The 24,018-nt window shown below is 35.7% G+C and overlaps 2 protein-coding genes across 2 annotated transcripts; one reads left to right on the forward strand and one right to left on the reverse strand.

Annotated features, from left to right (window-relative positions):
- Nucleotides 1-3,526: 3,526 nt before the first annotated feature.
- fbxo15 (F-box protein 15) lies at nt 3,527-10,505 on the reverse strand. Its single transcript, XM_015386353.1, has 9 exons — nt 10,242-10,505; nt 9,089-9,193; nt 8,056-8,286; nt 6,516-6,719; nt 6,291-6,420; nt 6,071-6,153; nt 4,691-4,836; nt 3,992-4,116; nt 3,527-3,876 (listed from the first exon to the last, which is right to left on the reverse strand). Exons 1-9 carry the CDS (start codon nt 10,340-10,342, stop codon nt 3,613-3,615), a joined length of 1,389 nt encoding a protein of 462 aa, XP_015241839.1. The 5' UTR covers nt 10,343-10,505; the 3' UTR covers nt 3,527-3,612.
- Nucleotides 10,506-15,120: 4,615 nt separating this feature from the next.
- Nucleotides 15,121-21,227, forward strand: cbln2 (cerebellin 2 precursor). The gene is made up of 4 exons (XM_015386349.1): nt 15,121-15,431; nt 15,736-16,247; nt 16,672-16,791; nt 16,882-21,227. Exons 2-4 carry the CDS (start codon nt 15,960-15,962, stop codon nt 17,077-17,079), a joined length of 606 nt encoding a protein of 201 aa, XP_015241835.1. The 5' UTR covers nt 15,121-15,431; nt 15,736-15,959; the 3' UTR covers nt 17,080-21,227.
- Nucleotides 21,228-24,018: the final 2,791 nt, after the last annotated feature.

Here is a 24,018-nt window from a genome sequence, read left to right on the forward strand (position 1 = left end):
TGCATATTATCTTTCAGTTTATTATGTGCTCAGCGCTTTTTCTATATGACTCTTTGGCCTTTGGAGTCTGTTTGTGTTTTTTTTTTTGCAATATCAAGTAAAGTCCAGTTTTGAATATGAATAGAAGTTAATTTGGCTGTGGAATATGTCAAAGAAATTAAAGAGCTCTGGTGATTGCTCCCAAACAATATACATAGTTAATGTCTCTTTTTATTATTGAAGCCTAAAAAGTAAATAAAGTATACAATTTGTATCTATTTCCCACTTCGTAGTTTGAGAGTTCAGGAATATGATTCAAATTATGTAAAAAAGAAAAGTGTCTTTTCAAAATGATGATTGCCTTTCTGCAAGAAAGTAAGATTTGTTTTTTTAGTGCCTATTATCCACACCCATCCACATCCATTTTATATTTGTTTGGCCATTGGCAACGTTAGTTGATCATCAGCATGGTAACAATGTGGAAAAACTGCCTCAACATTAATTCTATTGCTGGTGCCAGACATGCCTACAGTAAGAACAGCCGCTTTTCATCTGAAAATTATTAGGTTATGTCTTCCAATGCAATTTAGCAAGAAATGGTGTAATTACTGAGGCTCTTTATGTAAAAAAGACTTCGCTTCGACATTGTTCCTAAGTACAATGGTAAACATTTTTGGTTTAAATTATATAAAATTATTTTTAAAAACTCTAAAAGAAACAAAAAACAACATCTGTAGGCACCTAAATATCTGTTAATTTATTTTCCTCCTAAGATTGACAAATTTTACTCAATTTCACACAGGTTAATATGGATAAACTGAACAGAAGTCTTACATGAGAGGCTGAACACTTTTGGCGCTCTGGTTTTCACACTATTAAAGCTGCTGATAGCATTAAAACTGAAATAAAACTTAAAACGTAATCAAAACATAATTTTGAAATCTAACAAAGGAATAATAGATAGGGAATGTCTTGCATTATAGAATTTGATCTAACATCTACAATGTTTTGCAACCCATGCTATCGGTGGACTTAATCTGAGTAGCTTCCTTTTGCACTCTGGATTTTCAGTTATCAATATATATGGAAGTAATGACCCAGTTTGAGAAAGTTAGGTGTAGAAAGTAAATATATTTGAGTTTAAATGTAGTGCGTATAAGTAGAAAATCCTTAGAGAAAAGCACTCAAGTAGAGATGTCCAAAAACCTAAGCATAGTGTAGTATGCCTTTCTCTAGCAGTCCACGGGCAAAAGGAATGGTGCACCCTGGACATTGTTGTATTCCAAAAAGAAATCATGATCAGCCCCAGTGTGTAAGACTTACCTCCATCTAGTGATGTGCTCAATGAATTACAAACAACTGAGAAGCCTGCTCTGTTACCTTATCCTTAAGCATATAATAACTACTGTAGAGCCCACAGAGTTTCATATATTAATATGAAAATGTCAACATTCTGTCAAAGTTTGAGCACCACGGCAAGTAATGAATATATTGATGCAAAGAAGGGAGAAGCTGTTTCATAAATCGATAATATTCTGAGATATTTTTTAGCATTACATGTTTGTGGCAAGTTATCATTGCATTCTAAATATTAATATTTTTTTTAAATCAAACACAATTTCAAAGGTTACTGGAAATTCAGATCTGATTAATTGAAGAGAGGAATATTTTTTACATATAAAAATGTAAAAAAAAATACTTACAAAAGTGTGATTCTCCATTTCATGTAGCAAAATAAACCAAAAAGGAAACATAGTTATTTTCATACTAAAATAAAAATAAAACTGGGTGAATAAGATGGATGTAATATCAATCATTTATAGACTAAACTTTATACATTTTTTAAAAACAAAGCTGAGGAGCATTAACGAGATCTAAAGCCAAAATGAACTTAATTTTTCAATCTAGAGCCTATTAATTAAACTATTGGAATATTTACAAAGGCCAAATGTATATCTGAAGAAGTTCAATAATTTTACAGTAATTTATATTTGTTTGGTTAATTATTCCATTTAATAAATTATGACAATTTTATTCTATTTATTTTTTTTTTAACAGCATTTGATTGATTTAGTGTAACATGGTTTTATTTTTATAAAGGAATAGATTGTGGCTTTGGAGATCAATTGCTTGATATTAAAAATGTAAAGTTATTAGACAAGGGGGCAGCATCTCACCTCTACTGTTCATTACAATCACAGAGCTCCTCAACACCTTTTTATTCTTACAGATAAAGTTAAGAATCCTCTGACTATTTGGACACACCTGCAGTTTGCAAAAGCCACAGGTTTCATTTTAAACATTGATAAAAAATTAATGATAATATAATAAGATTGAATATAACCCTCTATTCACAACATACCAGTCAAAATAGAGGTTCAATGCATGGGATTATGGATCACAAAAAGCTAGCAGCATCAAGAAATAGAAAAAAAGAAAAGAAAAAAAATGACACATAACTAATTACAGAGAAACCCAACCATCCTTAAAAGAAGGAAAAAGTACCCAGAATAACATAATCTGCATGCTCTCTACCCATTTAAAATAAAAATATAAAAGAAATCAGAGAACAGAATTTGATTCCCAACATTTAAAGTGATGGAATGAAAAATTATAAAGATGAATACTTAAAGGCCATAGATTTTGAAATAATGACCTGTGTGTAAAAAATAAATTGGGTCCAATCTTTTATGATTAATGGACATGTGGTTTGATTTGCTCTACACACTTTCATACTTAAAAAATTAGAAGGTACTTTGTTCTTATCAAAAATATGAAGAAATGTATATTTCTAAATTAACTGTCAAATGATATAAAGAATAATTTGGCAAATTGCTTACAAGCATCATTGTAGTCCTTTAATGTGCATTTATGAAACAACCAGCTTTCTTACTTGCTTTACACAAAGGAAAGTTTATGTTGCATCATAAATTGATTGGGTGGGCTGCTCAGTGGGGCAGTGGGTAGCAAGAACCTTGCAGGAAGTAGCTTCCGGGTACGATTCCCTGCCCAGGGTCTTTCTGCATGGAGTTTGCATGTTCTCCCTGAGCATTCGTGGGTTCTCTCTGGGTACTCCTGCTTCCTCCCACAGTCCAAAACTATGACTGTTAGGTTAATTGGCTTCTCTAAAATCTCCCTAGGTGTGAGTGTGTGTGTAAATGGTTGTTTGTCCTGTCTCTGAGTGGCTCTGCAATGGACTGGGGACCTGTCTAGGTTGTACCCTGCCTCTCGCACCTAGACAGCTGGAGCACCAGCACCACTCCCGACCCCAGCTAGGATAAAGTGTGATGGAAAATGAATGGATAAATTGATTTGATAAGCAAATCTTGATAAACACACATTTAATGGATTAAAAAGGTAACCTTGATGTAGTTTAAGTTTAAAGTTAAAAGTTTACCTGTAAATTTCAATTAATATGTATATATCATAGCCTAATTGATAATATTCCTGTTCCTTTTTATTATTTATTAATTTATTTTAAAGTGACATCTATCTAAAATAATACATCCTGGTCTTGTAGAAAAAAAAAGTCAAGTGATGTCTTTAAAAATCAATGTTTTAATGAAAGGAGATTTTAAACGATATCCACAATGGCTGTAAAATTCAGTCAGTACAAAACAGCAGAGAAACACATCAGTAATCTCTTCTAAAATGCTTGTTGACAAAACAGACACTGACATAGACAATCAAACTTATGACAAGCTGCTTTTTCTTCTTCGTCTTTACAAGCTGCATCTTCACCTGAATGTCTGAGCTCTCATATCGGATGAGATAGTGTTCACCATCATAGTCGTAAGACACAGCCGCCTTCTCCAGTTCCACAGAAACAGGAGAAGCGACACAACTGAACGGTTGCCTGAATTCATCCAGCAGGGTCAGAGACATGATGCAGCAATTCTGAGAAAGTGTTGCAAAGTAAACATTAGTCAAAAAGTTTCTTTAGGTTTTGCATTATCAAAGCCAATCTACAAGGACTTGTTTTGTTGTTGTTGCAGTATTGTAATAAACTCACCTCTACTGTGCCTTCCAATGCCTCACACCGCCAGGGCAGGGTGAGATTCCCTGACAGCTGGATGTGTTGTGAGAAGCCTGTTCTGCTAATGGCAGTGAGCTGGATGAATCCATCAGAGATGTCAGCTAAAACAATAAACCATATAACAAGCAAATAAACTCTTTTAAAAAATAAATCACCAAATCACCTTGTATTTTCAACAATTGGTCAATATAATCTTAATTCTTTTTTCTTTAAACCGTCTCTTTAAGATTATTTAAAGCATAAAAAGGACAACAAAGCGTAGAAAGCTTACAGCAGTTGCTATAAAAACTTTCCCTATTTATAGAAAAGGGTCTTGTTTTCAGGAAGTACAAAATATCAAGTGAGAGAGACTTAATAATATGGATGCATTATAGAAAACTTACAAAGACTGGTTAACCAGTCAGAAAAAAATACAATAGCATTTTTTCTTAAAAATGTACAATTTCAAGGTTGAAATGGTTAGAAATAAATGTTCTAGTGAGAAGATGGGCTTAATTAAGCTGGGTACCATTGAACATTTCACTATTGTTATGCACTGAGGAGTATATCCAAAGTTTTCTCAGAAAAAAAATGTAAAAGAAAAAAGAAAAAAAAAGTTTTCATTGTCTCCTGATTTTGAATAGTCATGTAAACCAATGCAGTGCCACTTGGAGATTATAAGCAGAAATAGGTTACCTCTGCGACAAAAGAGCTGGGAAAAGCTTTCAGACATGAATTTGCATTCAGCGTTGTGGAGAACAATGTGTAGTTGGTAACCATGGAGACCATATTCAGGGTCTATGTCATCAAAAGGGGCTTGGATGATGGGCTCTACATAGTAACTGAAGAAGATGAAAATGCACAAGATTAAATGAAAACAGAACAAAAATTAAACTGGTACAAAGTTATTTTAGAGGTGTAATTTTTTTGTTGGAGGAACTAAGTCCTAATGTACTGCAGCGATACTAAGATCTTTAAATTCACCAGTAGAGGGTGCTATATCCACAAATCATTAAAAAAACATTAAGGATTGAATGTGTTTGTAATATACTGCTTTTTGATCCCTATTTAATGTTTCAATTTTTGACAGTTTTCAATGTTAAATATCAGACAGCATGTATTAGATCATGTTTTAGGGAGGACATGAAACAAAAGTAGTATTTGATTTATTGCAAAAATCAGGGCCTCTGTATTAACTACCAGGGCTTATAAATCTGTGCATTATGAATACATCAAAAGTGGCATCATAACTTCCTTTTCCTATTAACCAATGCCATGGTGATGGTGATTTACAGTGTCTAGCAAAAAGAGTAAACTTTTTCAGATTTTATTGTATTATCTCAAGCAAACTCAGATCATCAGCCTCTAAAAGATTTTCTTCCAGCATTGTCTTGTATTAAGTTCTGTCCATTTTTCCAAGACTTTGAGGATACCTAGAAAATCTTTTTTCTGGTCTATTGCATATATTTTAACAAACTAAAGAACAGTTTTTATATGACTTACATTTACAATTTTACATTTTACAAAAGCTTTTTCTTACCCCCAATTTTCCTATAGTCTGCTAAAGGAAAAATGCCCCATCATATGACCCTGACACAACTGTTTCAATAAGTAGCTGGTGCTTGTTTTCAGGAATATGTATAATAGCTTTTCCTTGTGTTTAATGCTTTGCTTGTATGCAAAAAAGTAGACTGTTGGTCTCATCAGTTCAGGTACCTTCTTCCATGTTTGCTTTGCCCTCCACAGGGATTCTATCTAATGGCAAACCTGACCCCTTATTGCTTTTTTTTTTGCTCATCTGCCATACAGACCAGAGTGTGCAATGAATAGTTATAGCTTCTACTGCAGTTTCTATGAGCCTCTTGAGTACTTGCCTGATTGTTGCAGTAGATCCCACATGGTTCAGATAGTGCTGAAAACCATATCTGTTTTTTTTTTTTCACTTTATATTTAAGCTCTAATGATGGGTTTATATAAATACATGGAAGGTTTTAGTTATAAGATGACAAAATACAAAAGGCATAAAAAAACAAAAACAAACTGACAGTTTATGAGCAGGACTGTGTTGCAGCCTACCAATCTGAAGATCCCTGAATGCTCCTCTCCACCAGTTTGTAGAAGTGGAGGGTAAACATAATGAAGGCTACAGACCTCTGGCCCTGCAAGGAGAGACACATTCATAGCTTGTAATTGTGATTTCTACATCAGTCATGAGATGAATTATGCTTTATCACACAGCTTTTGCTGCAATAGCAAGACAGAATAATAAAGAAACAACACAGCTGCTGGATGTTACCTTCCAAAGACCAAAGATGATCCCAGGCTGTAGCAATTCCAATTGCAAAATTTGGTCCTGTCCAATAACCTGTGGGCTTTTAGTTAGTAACTGCATATCCATCTTTGCCATTAGGGATTTCCTGTTGGGTCTGAAAAAATCAAGTAGAGAGTACAGTTAGTTTCAAAAAGAGATGAGAAAACAGAGGGAGAAAGGTGTTGAAATAGATACTACAGCTGTCTTCACTTCTTTAAGCCAGAGCGGCAGAGGGCAATCCTCCTGACACCGTGAAGTTCAAGGCTGGAAATCCTCTTGTAGTCGGGCAAGAAGTTTCCACCACACCAGCACAGTGTCACTGAGGTTTCTGAGAAGTGGGACCAACTCAGCTTCAATGTACTCTCACATCCAGACATATCAGTGATGGTCAGTTCCCAAGTGACATTCAGGTTTCTAGAGAGGGATAAAACATTGCTGAAATAAAGCAATACATTGGAGAGGGACAAACATGCAAAGGTTTAGCTGCTGCTTCTTACACAAAGATAAATTTGCCAAAACAACCGACTGCTTTATTAAATACAAAACAAATAAACTGAGTGAGATTAGCCAAAAGCTGACTGCTGCTATTTTTTTTTTCAAATCAGCAAAACTGTAAACCCTAGTGGCTTTAACATTTCTTATGTAAGTCAGGGAGAATTGCATGACTCCTTTTAAGCTGTTCTGACTAATAAAATGATGCTCAACGAATGAAATCAAACAACAGCTGTTGTGATAAATCTCTTGATCCAATTCTGTCTAAACTGTGATTCACAACTGCCCCCGCTGTGATTGTAGCCAGCTTCTTGCTGAGGCACGAACCAATATCAATTAAGTGGAGAAACAAAGCTTAAAAACTGGAGCAGCCCAGAAGGCCGCGAATGACCCAGGGGGTTTCACTCTGCATCGTCTGTGTGTGTGATGTCTTGTGAAATGATTATTACCAAGGTAAATCGCATGCTCCTCAGTGTCTCTAACAGACAAAACCCCTGTAGGGAATTGTCTCAGCTGGTGGGATGAAGGAGGGAGGAAAGAGATGATGGGGCGTGCATCCGTGTATGTGTATTGTCAGTGAGGGTTTGAGGGGGCTAAGTAATTTATTTCAACAATTCCGACAGCCTCTGCAAAGAACGCAATTATTTCTACTAAACCCTCACCCCACCCCTGTGTAGCACAACAACGGCTTGAGAACTCAAAATTGAGTGCTGCACAGCCTCTAATCAGAGGTTATAAAAACACAGCAGAAACTGCAGTGGAGGTGCTGGAGGAGCACACACACACATAGTTGCCAGTATCCCCTCTGCGCAGACACAACATTCAGACGCAGACCTCCTCTCTCACCTTTAATAAGAAAATGTCCTTAAGAGTGCACAGTATAAAAACGAACCACATTATGTTTTGGATAGCAGGCAGATTTTCCCTTCCGCCTGCCCTTGAACCTGCTCAGCAGCAAGGCTGGATTTATAAAGACTTACCCTCCTCCTAATAGAGCCCAGATCCCTAGTTGCAATGCTTATAGTTGGGGAAAAGAAGTAGGAGAAAAACACTATTGACATATATAGACAAACTTTAATATCCAAGTGATCCCTAATATTTTTTCTATTTCTTTTTTTATTAATTCCTTCATTTATGTATTAGTAAGTGACTGCATAGTAAAATCAAACCACTGTTACATTCAACTGGTTTGAAATTTAAAAACTAGTTGTTGTTGGTTTTTTTTTACATGTGATTATTTATCTGTTTTTTACACTACCTGAGGGCTTGCTCTGTTTGGCTCGGCAGACCAGTATGGCTGCTGACGGCTCCAAGAAGAGATTTCCACTTTTTCATGTCACGATGTGCCACTGTCTTAAAATACAGCTGTTTCCAGTAGCCCACAGGATCATCACCAGTCTTCTTAGGTAAAAGCTGGACCTTCTCACTCTTTGTTTTTTGCCTTTTATTGTTGCCAAGATCAGTGATGTAAAGCTTCTTCCACAGAGCACTATATGTGGCACAAGGAGAAACAGAACATTAAAAGACTATGGTTGGTAAACCTAAAAAATATCCTGTTATGAACTTGTAAGAAACTACACAATTTTCTAGTTAATTCTCAAAAACTACTATGGAACAATAAAAAAAGCAGCTCTAAGATCTGGTTGTCTGGGAAATCTTGTTTTAACCTTTAAGTGAACTCTCTTCCTCATATATTTGAAAATGTTTGAAATGTCACACCTTTCTATGGCATAAATGTACACTTTTAAAGGTAAGAGAATAAGTTAAAAAAATTTCATGTATTAAAGTTTGAATAGGCATTTGACTGACAAATAAATTTTTGCTGATTTCATGCCAAAAGTTATTTTCTTTGTGGAGTCATAAAGACATACAGGCTGCGTGAAAAACAAGGAAGCAAGGTCAGGCTGTGCTTCAATGCAACATAGTTAAAATGAAGTGACAAACAGTCTGACAGCAATCCATACCCAGTGACATACCCAGTCTTTTAATGATAGCTTTACATCTCTCTACATTACAAACCATAAATATGTGTTTGACATATTTAATTTATCCTTTTTTTAATTCAGTAACCAAAAAAGTTCCTGTTTAGTTTTAGCTTATAAATATGTCTCTTTAAGAACATGTAAAAAACATGTAAAAAAAAACATCTGTTTTTACGCAGTTAGTATTCAATACCGTTACCATAAACTGTTCAAATGTAGTCCTAATCATATGTCCTATTTATTTGTTTGTATATTACATTAGTAAAAGTTTTTCTTTTATTTTATTGATCATCACTCTATGAAACTTACTTATTACTGGCAAGCTGATGAAACAGCTTATTGGTGTGGCTTAAGCTGAGAAGTGCAGAGGCATCCAGGTGGGATAGAATCTTCACCAGAATCTCAGGTGGCAGTCTGGAAAATTGATAAAGAGGATTAAGTATAGAATTCCTATGCATTTCTAATAGTAAAGTTTCCCAATTTCCCAGGGCTGCAGTCTTTCCATTCATACTAAAATTATTAGAATCAAGTTCCATATAACTGTGTTGGTACCCTGTGATTAGAAATAAGGGCACACTTGTTAAGTATTTTAAATTGATCACAAGGGACAAAAGAGACTTAATTTATACACTTGAAATAGTCTAAATTGACCTTATGCCTAGCCTGATACCTTTTTATGTGTACAGTTCCATGCAAGAGTTTACAGCCCTTGATTTAAAAAAAAATAAAACTTACAGTTCAACAGAAAGAACCTTTTAATTGTATTTGGCATTTATGTGATTAAAAAAAAAAACATTAAAAGCATTATACAATTGTGAAGAGGAGGGAAATGATCAGTATTTACACAAATAAAAACAAGGCACAAATAATCAGCGGATTTAAGTCTGAAAATATAAAGAGGCCATTCTACAACACAACACAAATGGATTCTCATCTTATGATGCTAGTTATTCACACTTTTTGCAATTAGGTAAACAAAATTACAGTTTGGTCATGTCTAAACAGAAAATCATTTTCTTGGTCTATTTCATATATTTAAAAAAAACCTAAAGAAGGTTTTTTATATGACTTACATTTAACTTTATTCTTGCCTACAATAAAGGAGAGATTTATGCCATAGGTATTATGTAGGTATGGCCATAACTGACCTATAGATAGATTCTTTGTAGCAGCTGATCCAAAGTTACCATTTGCCACTTGGCTGCTTCTAATTAATTTACTCTTTGCCAATCTGTTAGTTGAAGTAAACAGCCATGTCTTGATCGTTTTCTACCCCTTCCTTCTATTAGATTTCTTTGCAAAGATATCCCATGCGATACTGCATAATAAACTACTCTAACTTTGAAATTCTCCACAAACTTTACCCCGGGCCTATCAGCTTTGTTTCTTGGTCTTCATTATGCTGTGTGCGCATTATGCGCACTGAGAGAATATTGGTTACAATAAAACTTTGACTGCTTACCTCTCAAAGAGACTTTGAGTGGACATTGCTGTTCGTTCGTCCGCTCTTTTTGACGCACTCCCTGCTCGCAGTCTTGGAGTAACTGCTTTGAAAGATGCCATATCAAAATTTTTATGACAAAAAATATCGTTGGGTCATTTTACGCTACAATCCACGCGCGTTGCCAAACAATTATGTGCTAATGTCGCGGAGGAAACTCTAGATCACTTTCACAATTCTGTTCACTTGTGCGCCTGTAATATAACATCAGACTATAAAGCTTTCACGTTCTGCGTCTCGTTTCCATGGTAACAACAAATGGCGACTCTTAAACAGGAAAAGGAGAACAGCAGATAGTTCGGTTCCAATAGTTTAGAGTGCCTTCAAAATAAAGGCAGGCAACATCCCACTCATTGACCAGAATATACTGTAGGCTGAACCGGAGGTGTTCAACAGGGGGTCCGCGACCCCTAGGGGGTCCGCGGAAGTAATGCATGGGAGTCTCGAAAGTTTTGGTTGGAGTTAGACTTATTTTATATTCCCCTCCTGCAATTTTTTTCCACTAATTGAAATGTCTTTAAATACAATTTAACATGAATTCAACACACTGTAGTAAACAGATAAATGGAGGCAGAAGATGTCTTTCAGTCATCAATGCACACATTCATCGACACACTGGAGCTCTTTCAAGCTGGACACCGTTTCATTCACAACACCTGTCCCATCAACCAGGAATCAGAATCAGAGATACTTTAATAATCCCAGGGTGAAATTACTTTCATTACATGACTCCGTATGTTTTAGAGTGACTATAGGACCATTTTGATATAACACAATTTCATACAACATGTATAATTAGGGGGTCCCAGCTCCATCTGTCGATCAGTTTGGAGTTCCTTGGCCTGGAAAACGTTGAAGACCCCTGGGCTAAATGATGAATATCGTTTTATACTGAGTCATAAAGAAATTTCAATTTAAAATGCATCTTAGTTACACTTGATCTAGCCTTATTTTCCATGTCATACTTTTATTTTTAACAACCGCACGTTTTAATTGTCAATTGTTCTCATTGCTGCACTTTTTTAAAACCTTGCATTTTGTAAAACCCAGAAGTAGAAATCCAGACTTCATCGGTGTGCATAATAGTGGAAAAAACGGCACTGGATAAAATCTTTAATGTTGTCTTATCTTAATATATTTGATGATTTCAGAAAAGTACAAGCTGCTGAATGTGTAATAGCAATCCCATGAACGAACAAACCATTGTTTGCATTAAAAGATGTTTGTTCAAAATATTGAACATTTGCTACTTATTTTGCACTATATATATATATATATATATATATATATATATATATATATATGTGTGTCTGGAAGAACACACGGCTTTAAATTACTTAATTTAAATCTAAGATGAATAAAAACTTCACATTGTGATTATATCAACTTTTCATACACACACCCACACCAATGGGGAGATAGTACTGTCTGCTGTGAGTCTCTTAACCCAAATATTAAACTTAATCATAAAGTTAACCCAAAACCTGCCATATAAGAACATGTAATAGTAAAGTTTTTTTTTTGGTCTCTTTTAGTCTAATTTAAGATAGGGATGGCATCTTACTGACACAAGAGATGATACATCCAGCCATCCATCCATCCATCTACTACCACATGTCTGTCAGGCTCATGTGGTGCTATGGCCTATCTCTAACAAAGTACTCTCTGCAAAGGTCACAATTCCATTGCAGGGCAATATACAGACATATACCCAAGCACACAAACAAATGCGGGTCAACAATCAACATAACTGTCATTATTTTTCAGATTATGAGCAGAAGGTAACATGCCTGCTCCACGGAGAAAGACTCTAAGCTGGGATTTGAACCCAGGACCTTCTTGCTACCAACTGCATCTCTGCGCATTCCAAGATAAATCCTAATTTATTTATTTATTTTAAGACTTCAATATTGTGACCTAATTCCAGACATTAATATACAGTATTATTTAAAGCTGCACACACAGATGGACAGATGGTCTTGCAGATATTTAAAATGTTTGTACTAGCACATGCTGTTGGCCAGCTTGGAGTTTGGTTTTATTTGCATTATGTGTAAAAATAACTTGTATAGGTTAAATAGAGATGTATAGACAAAGGATCCCATTAGTGTAGAAGGAAGGAGAAAAAATGTATTGCTTCACATCTTATCATGTCTTTCTTAGTGGAGCTGTGCTGATGTAATCTTATTTCTGACATATAAAGAACACAAGGCAAAACATATTGCAAAAATAAAAAATAAAATAAAAATAAATAAATAAATATATATATCTAAAACAGATGGCTCATTTTAATACCCATCACATAACTGTCCTCTTTACTCAAGGAGGCCAGTAGGCTTTGCTGGCTGTCAGTGAATATAACCATAACTCTGTTGTCAGTCTCGCCGATCAGCTTTCCTGATAGAAGTGAAGTCCCTTTCAGGGCAACAGCAGCCCCTGGTATGGTAACATTAAGTAGGCCACATCTCTTTTCCGAGCATGTCCCCCTGTACTTGACATTTGATGTTTTCTGTAGTTGTCTGTCCTTTGGAAGGCCTGGGGAAAGTTGTGGCTCTTGGATACCTGATGTCACCCTTCTGCATGGTTTGCCAGTAAGCTCTGACAGAGCAACGCTTGACAAACGAGACTGAGAGCAGAAAAGTATTAACCATCATTAAGACTAAAATTAGGGATTTGCTGTTTAAACTTGGGATTTCAGATTTAGTGAAGCCTCAGGTTTGAAGAGTAACAGATTTATATTTTGTCAGTTATTTACCAAATTGTTGATAAGGTACAGTGTCTAAATATGATATTTAATACAAGAATAAAACCTTTACCTATATTTTTCTCCATTTCTTTGGAAAGATATCTCACAAAGCATCACTTCCTGATGAAGAAGACAAATAATAGTTTCCTATATATTTGGTACTGATAGTAACAGTCTATCTGTACTTTGTATAGCTACCTTTCACTTTAGTTACCACTATAAGTCTTTGTTGTATCTCTTCTCTGGGTTTGCACATAGAGGCTGACATGTGTTATTAGTCATCTTCACTAAATAACTCAATCTCAATTTGACTAGATAGAGTGTGCCTGTGAACAGCAATCTTTAAGTGTTGTCTCACAATTGGATTTTAGCCTGGACTTGAACTGGTACATTCTAACACATTATGCTTTGATCTAAATCATTCCAACAAAGCTCTGGCTTTTTGTTTGGAATTGTTATACAGATGGAAGGTAACTGTCTTTCTCTATCTTAAGTGTTTTACAGCATTTCAGGTTTACTCAATACACTCTATCATCCCGCTAACTCTGATCTGGGATCAGAATGATCCTATTTCAAAGAGAGGTTACGGTAGTATTAAGGGTGGGGTGTGTTGTTACTGTGTGTGTTTTGCTTCTTCGGTTGACAAAATGTTCAGTTTTGTCTCACCTGACCACTATTTATACTTTCACATGTGTATCATGTAAAACACATCATATATATATATATATATATATATATATATATATATATATATATATATATATATATATATATATATATATATAAAAAGAGAATTGCTATGGAAGTCTTACTTTTGCCAACGATTAATTTGTATTTAAAGACTGTTTTGTAACCCAAAGCTCATTGTGTTCATTGGGTTTAATGACTTAATGATGCTGTTTTTTTTTTGTTTTTTTTGGTTTTACAAAAATGTTCTCTGAAAAAATTGATAGGGTTCAATTATATCAGTAAAAAGTATCATTGCAGTACTCTTATTGTAATGGTGATGTAGATTTTAATTTTCAAACATCTCCATAGTTCTTTTCCTTTCCTTTTTGTCTTTTCTTCCAATCCTGTTAGTCCACCAGGCTTTGTGATTTTTAGCTCCCCAGCCACTAAAAATGCATTAGGTGTGGGCATCAAGGGCCATGAAATCTCTTTCAACAAGCCAGGTGTATCACTGGTATGCATAATTTGCATACAAAGAACAGAAATAGTAATTTGAATTGGAATTATGCTCACATTGATATTGCAGGTTTGACTGTGATACAGTACAATATGTTGGACAGCTCACAGACCGATGGACCCCCTTTATTCATCAGGTCTATTTCTATTTAAACTGGACATTTTTGTTCTAGCAATTAGAGTAAGACATTAACAAAACAAGAAAAAAAGGACAAGATAACAAAGAAAAGTGACGTACCACACAAGCATTTATCCCACTTCCCAATTATGCAGTCCTTTGTTTTAACATATGAAAATTATACTAAAACACACTAAAGCCTGTTTATGTGTTTAGCCTATATTTCTCCAGCTAAATTCTGAATAGATTAACTTAAAGAAAATAGCTCCTTGAATACATGTTAATGATTCATGCAAGTTTGCATATTTTTAAGTTTAAAATAGTAGAAAAATAGTATAAATGACAGGTCATTAAAGCCCTGAGGGGCATGCAGAAGAAGCCCTCACACTGCTATTCAAAGGACATTGACATGTCAGGGCTTCAAAAGAAAAGGTTAAAGTTTCGCCAGACAGGTGAAGCTTATTCTTTGTGAACTTATTCAAGAGACCCTTTTTTTTTCAGCTGACATACTGTATTAAATATTTCTTGATTATTTCTGTGGATGTGGAGAAGCCTGTAGATTTCTTTTTTAACAAAATTATTTAATGATTTATTTGTGCTAGAATGGAGCACAACTGCAAAGATGAATTTAGCCGCTGGATGGCGCACGAGTACCTGTATTGAAAAACCTAAGTACCAAAGTCCTGAATCAAAAATACAAAGATGCATGCTGATTGTGACATGCACAGCCAGGGTTATCCTATGCAAACGCTTTCATTTTTTTTTAAGTTTATACAGTCACATGTAAAACCAAAGATCCACGTTAATAGAGGACAATAAAAGATAGCTATCCAACACGTACTCTGGGGACTCAAGAGTTTAGGGCGTCGAATTGATTAATAAGTAAACGAAGCTATTAGTCTACACCTTTTCTCTTATTTTAGGGGCACTTGTAGAGGAGCCTTGCTTGCAGCGGCTCACACACTAAGAATGGGCGTGAGTTGTCCCTCGAAAGGAGAGCCTAGAGACCCCTGCTTTCGTTTTTCTCTCTCTTCCAACGATCAGAGGATCTCACTTCTGCCTGTGAAAGACAGCGAACACAAGAGCGGGATGGAGAGCACAGGTAAACCAAGAATGGGATCTTTTTTCTTTTCTTTTAAAAAAAGAATATACTTAAATAGCCTTATTTCAGATTCAGTTTTATGTCATCATCATAAAGTAAAATTATATTTAATTTTGTAACAAACGATCAGATGTTTATTACTACCTATTGCTGTACTCACTGGCAGTATCTGTTTACTTTACGCACGAGAGCTTATTTTACGCATAAAGAAATTACTGGCTCACCGAGTAGAACGTTATTAACTTTCAGTTGTTTTGTTTTTTTTACGTGTAGTTTTCAACTTTTTTCTCTACTCTGTCGTCAGGAATGACAAATATAGCAGTGTAAATCATCTCCCAAAATCTAAGACGCACAGGAGGGAGGGGAGCCTAAGTGCGTCTGTGTCAAAGAGCGAGGGAGCATCGCAGACAGAGGAAGAGAGAAAGGAAGAGAGAGGAAAAGGGGGAACGAGCCTGAACCAGGTGATCAATAAACCTCCAAGGGGTTGCCAGGGTTGTCTCATTGTACGCTGGATCCAGTGATCCAACTATGGTGCCATCGCGCTGCCCGGGACCCTGTGCCATCCTGGCACTGGCTTTCTTCTTGGGATGTGGCGTGGTCCTGTGCTCCGGCCAGAACGACACGGAGCCCATAGTGCTGGAGGGAAAGTGTCTAGTGGTGTGTGACTCGAACCCTTCCTCGGATGGAGCGGTGACCTCCTCACTTGGCATATCCGTCCGCTCCGCAGGGGCGAAAGTGGCTTTCTCCGCCGTACGCGGGACTAATCATGAGCCGTCTGAAATGAGCAACACGTCAATGACCATCTATTTTGATCAGGTAAATATTGCACACAGCTAAATAATACTATATAGAATAGATATGGGTAAATAATGTTTTCCGTGGGCATTACGTACTATTTTCTTAAAAGTTACTGTGAAAGCAATTTGGAACATTTTGGAAATAGTTCAAAGAATCCGATGCGAAATTGGCGCAAAGAATGATGTGAAGCCAACAAAGCAACTATTATTCCAGAGATATTTATCACAGGGAAGATATACAGCTTTGATTAGTAGCTCCAACAAATCCACACATCTGGGATGTTTGTAGAGAGGCCTATTCATGCAACAGAGAGTCCTCCCAAGCACTGCCCTACACATTTGGCACGCGCGCCCCCATGCATGCCAGACGAAAACATGACTACAAAAAAGCTGTAATGTTGATCTAACTGCTTCTCTTTACTGTGCGCCGTTTTGGATCACAGGTTTTAGTCAACATCGGCAATCATTTCGACCTAAAAGCGAGTGTTTTCCAGGCTCCAAGAAGGGGGATTTATAGTTTCAGCTTTCACGTTGTGAAGGTCTACAACAGACAAACTATACAGGTAAGAGAGCATGAAGTGGTAGCTGATCATTTATCCAGTGAAATATGACATACACCGCAATAAGCCGTTTTTCTGCTCCCTTTTTTTCAGGTCAACCTAATGCAAAACGACTATCCCGTTATATCCGCTTTCGCGGGTGACCAGGACGTTACAAGGGAGGCCGCCAGCAACGGCGTGCTGCTGATGGTGGAACGTGAGGACCGGGTGTACTTAAAGCTGGAGCGGGGCACCCTTATGGGCGGATGGAAATACTCAACCTTCTCAGGCTTTCTAGTCTTTCCTCTATAATCCCATCATCGAGGATCGGGACTACGCTTAAGTTAAGGAACAACAAGAAAAAAGTATATTCAAAAACATGCCATTTATTTTGCAAACTGTCAGCCAAGGAAGCCGACGAATATCTGTACACTCCGTCTAACACTATAGTCAACTCTCAACGTTTCCTTGGAGTTTCATATATTCAAACCTATCGACTTTTACGCAATCTGGATGACTAAAATGTATCGATCGGGCCAGTGAGTGGCATGTGCTTGTCGACTGTGTGGATTTTCCCCCTCATTGCCTGGAGACCAAACTTTTTAGCAACGTTGAAGACGAGGATGTGGAGGAAAAAAAAACCTGACTGTGTTATGCTTTATTTCTGTTTGTATAGCCTTAAAGAATAAATGGTGAGGTATCTACGGACAGCCAGGAAGAGAGAAACGTATCCACGCCCAGAGGCTTTTTTTTCTCTTTTTCTTTTCTTCTTTCTTTCTTCCTTTTTTTCTTTTGCACGAATGGAAGTTTCCACTTTTTTATGTTTTTTGTTGTGCTGTCTATGGTGTTGCGTCTGAATGCTCAACGTATTGAAAATAAGCCAAACTGTGGGCCGCTTATGAGTTTATTACATGAGAGAAAGAGGGAACATTGCAGACAGAAAGATATTACAGTAAAGGCGACATATTCCAGCCTCAAGAGATGACTTACAACCCTTTTATTTAAGAACAACAATAATAATTTAAACAAGAAAATAGATATCTAATTTATGAAGTACATATTCACAGTACTATGTGTTCTACATTTTGGAATTTGCGTAGCTTTGACTGATTTTAATGTTCAGTGACTTTGCTCACTTAATGTACATTGTGGAAAAAATTAGAAGAATCCCTATATATATATATGTCCCGCTTAATAAATGATATTGTATTGTATAGGCTGATTCATCGTTGTTATTTAAAGAAGCAACTTGAAGTGAAAGAAGGAATGCATACTTTAAAAGGGAAGGCCTTGAAGGGAAACCAGGCATGTCACTGTCTGTGGTGCTGAAGATTGAAACTCGCACAACAGCTGTTAATTTGAGAAGAATGAATGCACCTTGCTGAAGATCTTTAGTTAAATTTTGATATTTAAATAACTGTGTTTCTTTTATGCTAAGGAGCTTTAGTTTTGGTGCTTAAAAAATGCATGCTTTTGTCTGTATAATACATTTTGCAGCACACTATAGAGACTGCTGCACCCATTGAACTCCACAAGGTAAAGTGCAGGAAAATCACCTTTAAGTGAGAAACTGATAGCATAAAGCTTTACCCTTCCTTAAAAAGTTGTGTCTTTACTATAAAAATGATCAGTTGTCTTGCAAATAAACAGCTGTTTATATTTTAACCGGTTTATCCACAAGCCCGTCCCTAACTATCTCCTTCATAGTCAGACAATATGTTGCCTTCTACTCTCCCTTTTTTGTATTATTAAATTATAGTCAATTCCACACCTAGTCGAGATGCTTCAAACTAATCAAAGTAAAACAAAACAATTTGCCGACTCGTTTCATTTCCCTGCTTTGCAATAGAGAATATTCTCCGCAACAGATACGCAGGTATCTAAAAAGTTACCCCTGAGACTTTCTCTTTTTTATTTGGCTGGGGGCTATTCTACAGCATGGACTATGCAGAATGTTTCACTCACAATTATTGATATATTTTTTTTTAAACAGTTACCCTGTGCATTTAAATGCTTCCCTGACTCCTGAAAAAGAATTAGAAGTAATTGTGTTTTTTGTGTAACTTAATTGGCATTACTTTATCATAATTCAGTTAATATAAACACAAAAGTTTCAAGGCGTTGCACACCTACTGTATGTGTAAACATGTCTTGTTTGAATTAAGTGTATCCTGCTGCTCTTTGCGGTTACAAAGTTTCTTGCCTTTTTTTTCCTTGTCCAAATTCGAGTTAACCATCCACAGAAGTTGGTAATGATTGAGAACATCTTTTTTTGGTAAGCTTATGATAATGGGAAACATTCAATACACCTGTAAGGAAATACAAGTGAAAGTCATTTTGATCAATATTGTTAAATCTCGGCAAAGCAAAAAAGTTTTGTAGCATTTTTTTTGAAAAGCGTTATAATCTTTTTCCTCTGCAGAGACATACAAAGTATTTAAGTGGTTAAAAACATGTAGACTTGTAGTGTAGTCAATTTGAAAATGGTTTCCTTTATTTTAAGGCATTCTGTATTGGGATCTTCAGTTCCAGTCCTCTAGGTCCAGTGTCTTTCACCTTTTAAATGTTTTTTTATACCTTAAAAAACTGAATTTAATGTCTGAAATTATTTCCTCAGTATGCTTTCAAGTTTCCTGGAGTCCTGCTAATCACCTGAATTTTTGATTCAGGTGTGTTGAAGCAGACATACAACTAAATGGGACAGGACATCGAACCTGGGGAATTTGAATTGAATAACCTAGCTTTATATGTGTTTTGAATTGAAGTTGCAGACAAATGTGCTTAAGTTGGACTACCACACTTTAATGATCATCTGTTGCCGGTTTGAAAAATTTATATTTCAAAGACGAAAACCAAAATCCTATATCAAACAATTCATGTTTTTTTTTTTTTTTTTATGCAATTTTAAATTCAAAATATTCTAAGATTTGAACTAAAATGTATGTTTTATTTACAGTCTAAAGCTTATGAGCAAAATGAAAAATCTCAATGTCTTGCACTTTTGATTATTCTTAGCTTGTTGAAGCATGTTAACACTGAATATTATCTATGTCAAAACACGGGGGTGCTTTAACCTGGGATTTGAATGAACACTAACAGCTGCTGGGCCATCTGAGAATATCTCAGATATGGACAGCTGGAAACTTGAGCTTACTTGTTTGCTCGATTTTGCAGCGTGAATACCTGATTTATTCATTTGCCTTTTTTCTCTACCTTCAGCTTGTTTGTAACAGAGCACAACAGCTGAGAACAAAGAGAAAGACCTGCCTAAATGCTGCTTATGCCAGCAATAGGCCTCAGCAAAGGGGTAGAAACTGCCAGGGAATCACTGCGTTGTAGGGAGCACATTAAATTTGCCGAACAAGAGCTTAATTGTCTCCATGTTGGAATGAAAACTGAGTTCAAATTATCCTCTTTGGTTAAACATGCACAATTGAAAGACTCTTATCAAATAAACTTGTGCAGCAGTATATTATTTAAACAGACACAAAATGTAGTATTTCTAGGTTTTCTTTTACTATTAAAAAGCTTTTTAAGCCCTCTCCACGAAAAACAAAGTGTAACTAATACCAACAGTATTGCAAATAGCCATTTTAACAAGAAGATGTCTTGCTTAACAACAACATCAGGCTCCTTATAACTGTTCAACAGACTTGAGGCTGCCTTTACTGAAGCACAGATGGTATTTTACTGCACTTTGCAGAACACATACAGACAATTGCCCAGTACAGCTGCCATTAAAAAAGCCCCAAACTCGTATCACGTTTAATGGTCTCTTAAAATATGTTCTCCTGGCACACATTATTTGAGGGATTCTGCCCTCTGATTTCTATGAGTCTGGAACAAAGGTGAAAACAGCTAGATCATAGATTGGCTGGGCCTTCACAGTGGGGAATGGAAGGCATAGTTATTTGCTTTGGAGCTTAAATGATCTAATAGTTTTGCATCAGTTATGTCCATTATGCTGTTGGTTTAGGGGATTTTATTTCACATTTTGACCATGGAGACACATTTGGAATAGTTAAGCCCAACTGCATGTTTTCTTTCTTTCTTTTTTTTTTTTCTTATTGTATATAGCAAATTTGAATATATCTACTGCGGAGAAATAACGTCAACAAAGTCAGCTAAAGGTGATTTAAAATTTTCCTTTGAACACCAAGGGTGTATTTTGCATTTAAACCCAGCTCCTATTTTACTCTTTAATTACTCCATTGATTAATTGTGTGATTTGTCAATTAGAGGAATGGATTTTTATTAGATTTAATTTTTGCAGTTTTTTTTAGCATGTTAACAAGAGCAGATGAATGTTAAAATTGTGCAAAACAGAGGCTGCCGTTGTCCTCTTTTGCCCTACGTTAGATAGCTCAAAATGTAAAAGGGAAAAGTTGCTTTTTAAAAGCACTCAAACATCCATTTTACATGAAGCAAAAATGTTCCATTGGCAAAATGTATTGCTCAATTGCAGTCCATCATGTTTTTTTTTTTCTTTGTTTCTTTTTTTCTTTTTTAGATTGATTTCATTAAAAGTTTTCACATTTAGCAAATACAAAAATACACATATATCCCTCTGTCTGTACTTTAATCTTATTTCATATTAATGTACTTTCACAACTTTATATTGCAGCCATGTTATGGCCTCCTCTGTCATGTGGAAGACCACTAAGTTGACAGTTGCCCAGCCGACAGTGACTGACAATCTCAATAACGAGAGTGTGCCACAACTGATGCTATAATTGGCAAGAAGATGGCTGTTAACAAAAGGCTGTATCAAATTACATTAATGTAAAGTGTTGATAGAAAAGGTACACAAGCGACAGAGGAACACACTATTGAGTGGATGGTGTGTACTGCTGTACCTCAGCAGTCTCACAGTGCAATTTCACCAATACCTGGTTGTAGTAATGCAGTAATTAATGTACAAACAGAACCAGAAAAGTATTGAATGGATATATCCCCCCAAACACCAGACGTCATTTAGACGTTGTTTTTTTAAGCTAAATCTGTTCGGTCCGTCATAGTCTTGATTTAGTTTAAATATATTTGAGGAAAATTGGGCTTTGTTTGGTCTCTCTGATTTTGTGCCACTTAAGTCAAATAATAGACGTTGAAAACTGGGGTTCCACATCTTTTCAACAATCTGAAAATTACAGCTTCTCACCTTTTATGTTTTAACCAAATATGGACGTTGTAAATCATGTCGTCTTCTCAATGTCTTTTCAACCAATTTTTGCTGGGTGGGATTGTACTATGATAGGACATACTTCTTATTATATTGACATCTTTTCTAATTCTCTAAATTAATCCCTTAATTTCAATACAAGATTTACTCAGCAGGAAGGTGAAGACATGAATTAACAAAAAAGAAATCTGTATGAATATGTCTTTTGTGTTTAATAAATAAATGATTATATCAATTTCAAATGTCAAAATTAGCTGCAAAAACAAATTAACTTGTTAATGGTATTCTAACTTAGAATTAGTATATAAACTATATTATAATTAATAAAATGAAAAATCAGAACCCTTAAAAATTTACATTTTTTAAGCATTAAAGTCATGTTTGTAAGTGCTTTTGCCAGCACATTTCTTGAACGTCTTATTCTTTAACCTATTTATTTTAGAAACATGTGGATGGACAGTCATTTTACTTTTTGCCAACAAAAACATTCAACATCTTATTTCATTATGTGTCTGTGAGACCAAGGAAAGTGCAGAAATTTTTTTCCATTGCTGTAGAACAATTTTCTCACAGTCCTACTCCCTGCTATGGATGAAATTGTGTTAAGTGTGATTGTAAGTGTGAAAGAGCCTTTCACAGTATTATTTTTATTCAAGCTGGTATTAGTCAAACCTACAGGCAACACGTTCTGGGTTCTAAAGTCACACTTAGAGGCCCACTTTCTCTGTCTAATATCTAATGTGCCTGTAAGCCAACTGACTCTGGTGGTTTATCTATTTCAATGGTCTGAACCTTTGTGTATCATCTTCAAGATCTCTTTCAATAAATTTCATTGCAAATTAGCCTTTCTAAGTCAATACAGGCGATAGTAATTGATGTATTTTGTTAGCAGAACATGTGAACCAAAGGTTGAACTAAAATAACACTTGTGGCTTATTCCTATACTGTGTGTTGGTCATGCATCTTCACCTTTGACCACATGCTATTAACACAGTCTGAGAAAGTATCACTACTTTTCACATTAAGTCACACAACAACCACAATTTAAAACTGCTTTATTGGGGTTATAGTGTTATAATGTTTAACAAAAATGCAATTAGGGATGGATAAGTCAAGTCTAAAAGATATATAGTTTTAATCAGATAGAAAACTTTAAAATCTAAATTTGACTGTATGATCTGGTGAAAAAGTGCCTTGAGATGACGTGTTGTGAATTAGTGCTATATAAATAAAATGAATTGAATTGAATCATATTTTACAGATATAAATCTAACCATCCAAGCATAATGTAGGTATTCTGGCCCTTTTAAGTCCTAAACACTAAATAACATTCAGTGCAACCAGTTTGCTTTAAAAGTCCCTTTATTTGCAATCATGAGAATACAGTATATAATTGGTTCCAACCTAAAATAGAAAAAGAAACATTGTCTTTGTGTATCGCACATAGTCCACATCCAAGGAGCAAGGTATTGATTAGAGTTATAGCAACAACTGTCCAATCTATTAGTGTGTGAGTTTAGCTATCTGTATATGTGAGCAACAGCTCAAATACCTGGTACCCTTGCAATGGTACCCTCAGAATTATGAGGGCCTTGTATGAGACAGATTCCACATAAGTCCCGGTAATTTACTTGACCACATTTACAATTTAAACCAGAATTAGACAATTTTGCACATGCAAATAATCTCAATACATTTTCTGGTAAGCTCTTTTCAGACTTATCCTAGCAAAGGTGGTATAGATGTATCTAATTTTGCCTGCAGGTAAAGTAATGCAAGGAATACAGCTTTAATTGATAAAGCCAACCCCTAACAAAAACTTTGAACTGGAAATTACACCTGACTAACAACTGATTAGCATGACAAAAAATGGCTTAGGAACCTCTGGTTCTTCCATTTGTCAACAGCCTAATGAAGAATCTCAACTTCAGAGCTTTTCACAGTCAGAAACATTACTGAGAAAGGGGAAGATCTAAAGGAGGACCAAGAGTATGACCTTACACGAGCAAGGGATTCCTTGACGAGAGCTGATTTTACTTTCTCTGTAGAGAGGAATTTTTTTTTATTTCCCG

This window comes from Cyprinodon variegatus, unplaced genomic scaffold (genome assembly GCF_000732505.1).
Source record: "Cyprinodon variegatus isolate N-32 unplaced genomic scaffold, C_variegatus-1.0 Scaffold365, whole genome shotgun sequence".
Lineage (NCBI taxonomy): Eukaryota > Metazoa > Chordata > Actinopteri > Cyprinodontiformes > Cyprinodontidae > Cyprinodon > Cyprinodon variegatus.

What these genes read in the sequence shown, in the direction of transcription:
- fbxo15 (XM_015386353.1), bottom strand. Translation starts at nt 10,342, where the DNA reads ATGGCATCTTTCAAAGCAGTTACTCCAAGACTGCGAGCAGGGAGTGCG. An exon ending in CATCAGCTTGCCAGTAATAA is followed by an intron (nt 8,287 to 9,088) that starts GTAAGTTTCATA and finishes TGCCACATATAG; the next exon opens with TGCTCTGTGGAAGAAGCTTT. An exon ending in CCAGCTCTTTTGTCGCAGAG is followed by an intron (nt 4,117 to 4,690) that starts GTAACCTATTTC and finishes TTATTGTTTTAG; the next exon opens with CTGACATCTCTGATGGATTC.
- cbln2 (XM_015386349.1), top strand. Translation starts at nt 15,960, where the DNA reads ATGGTGCCATCGCGCTGCCCGGGACCCTGTGCCATCCTGGCACTGGCT. An exon ending in TGACCATCTATTTTGATCAG is followed by an intron (nt 16,248 to 16,671) that starts GTAAATATTGCA and finishes TTTGGATCACAG; the next exon opens with GTTTTAGTCAACATCGGCAA. An exon ending in ACAACAGACAAACTATACAG is followed by an intron (nt 16,792 to 16,881) that starts GTAAGAGAGCAT and finishes CCTTTTTTTCAG; the next exon opens with GTCAACCTAATGCAAAACGA.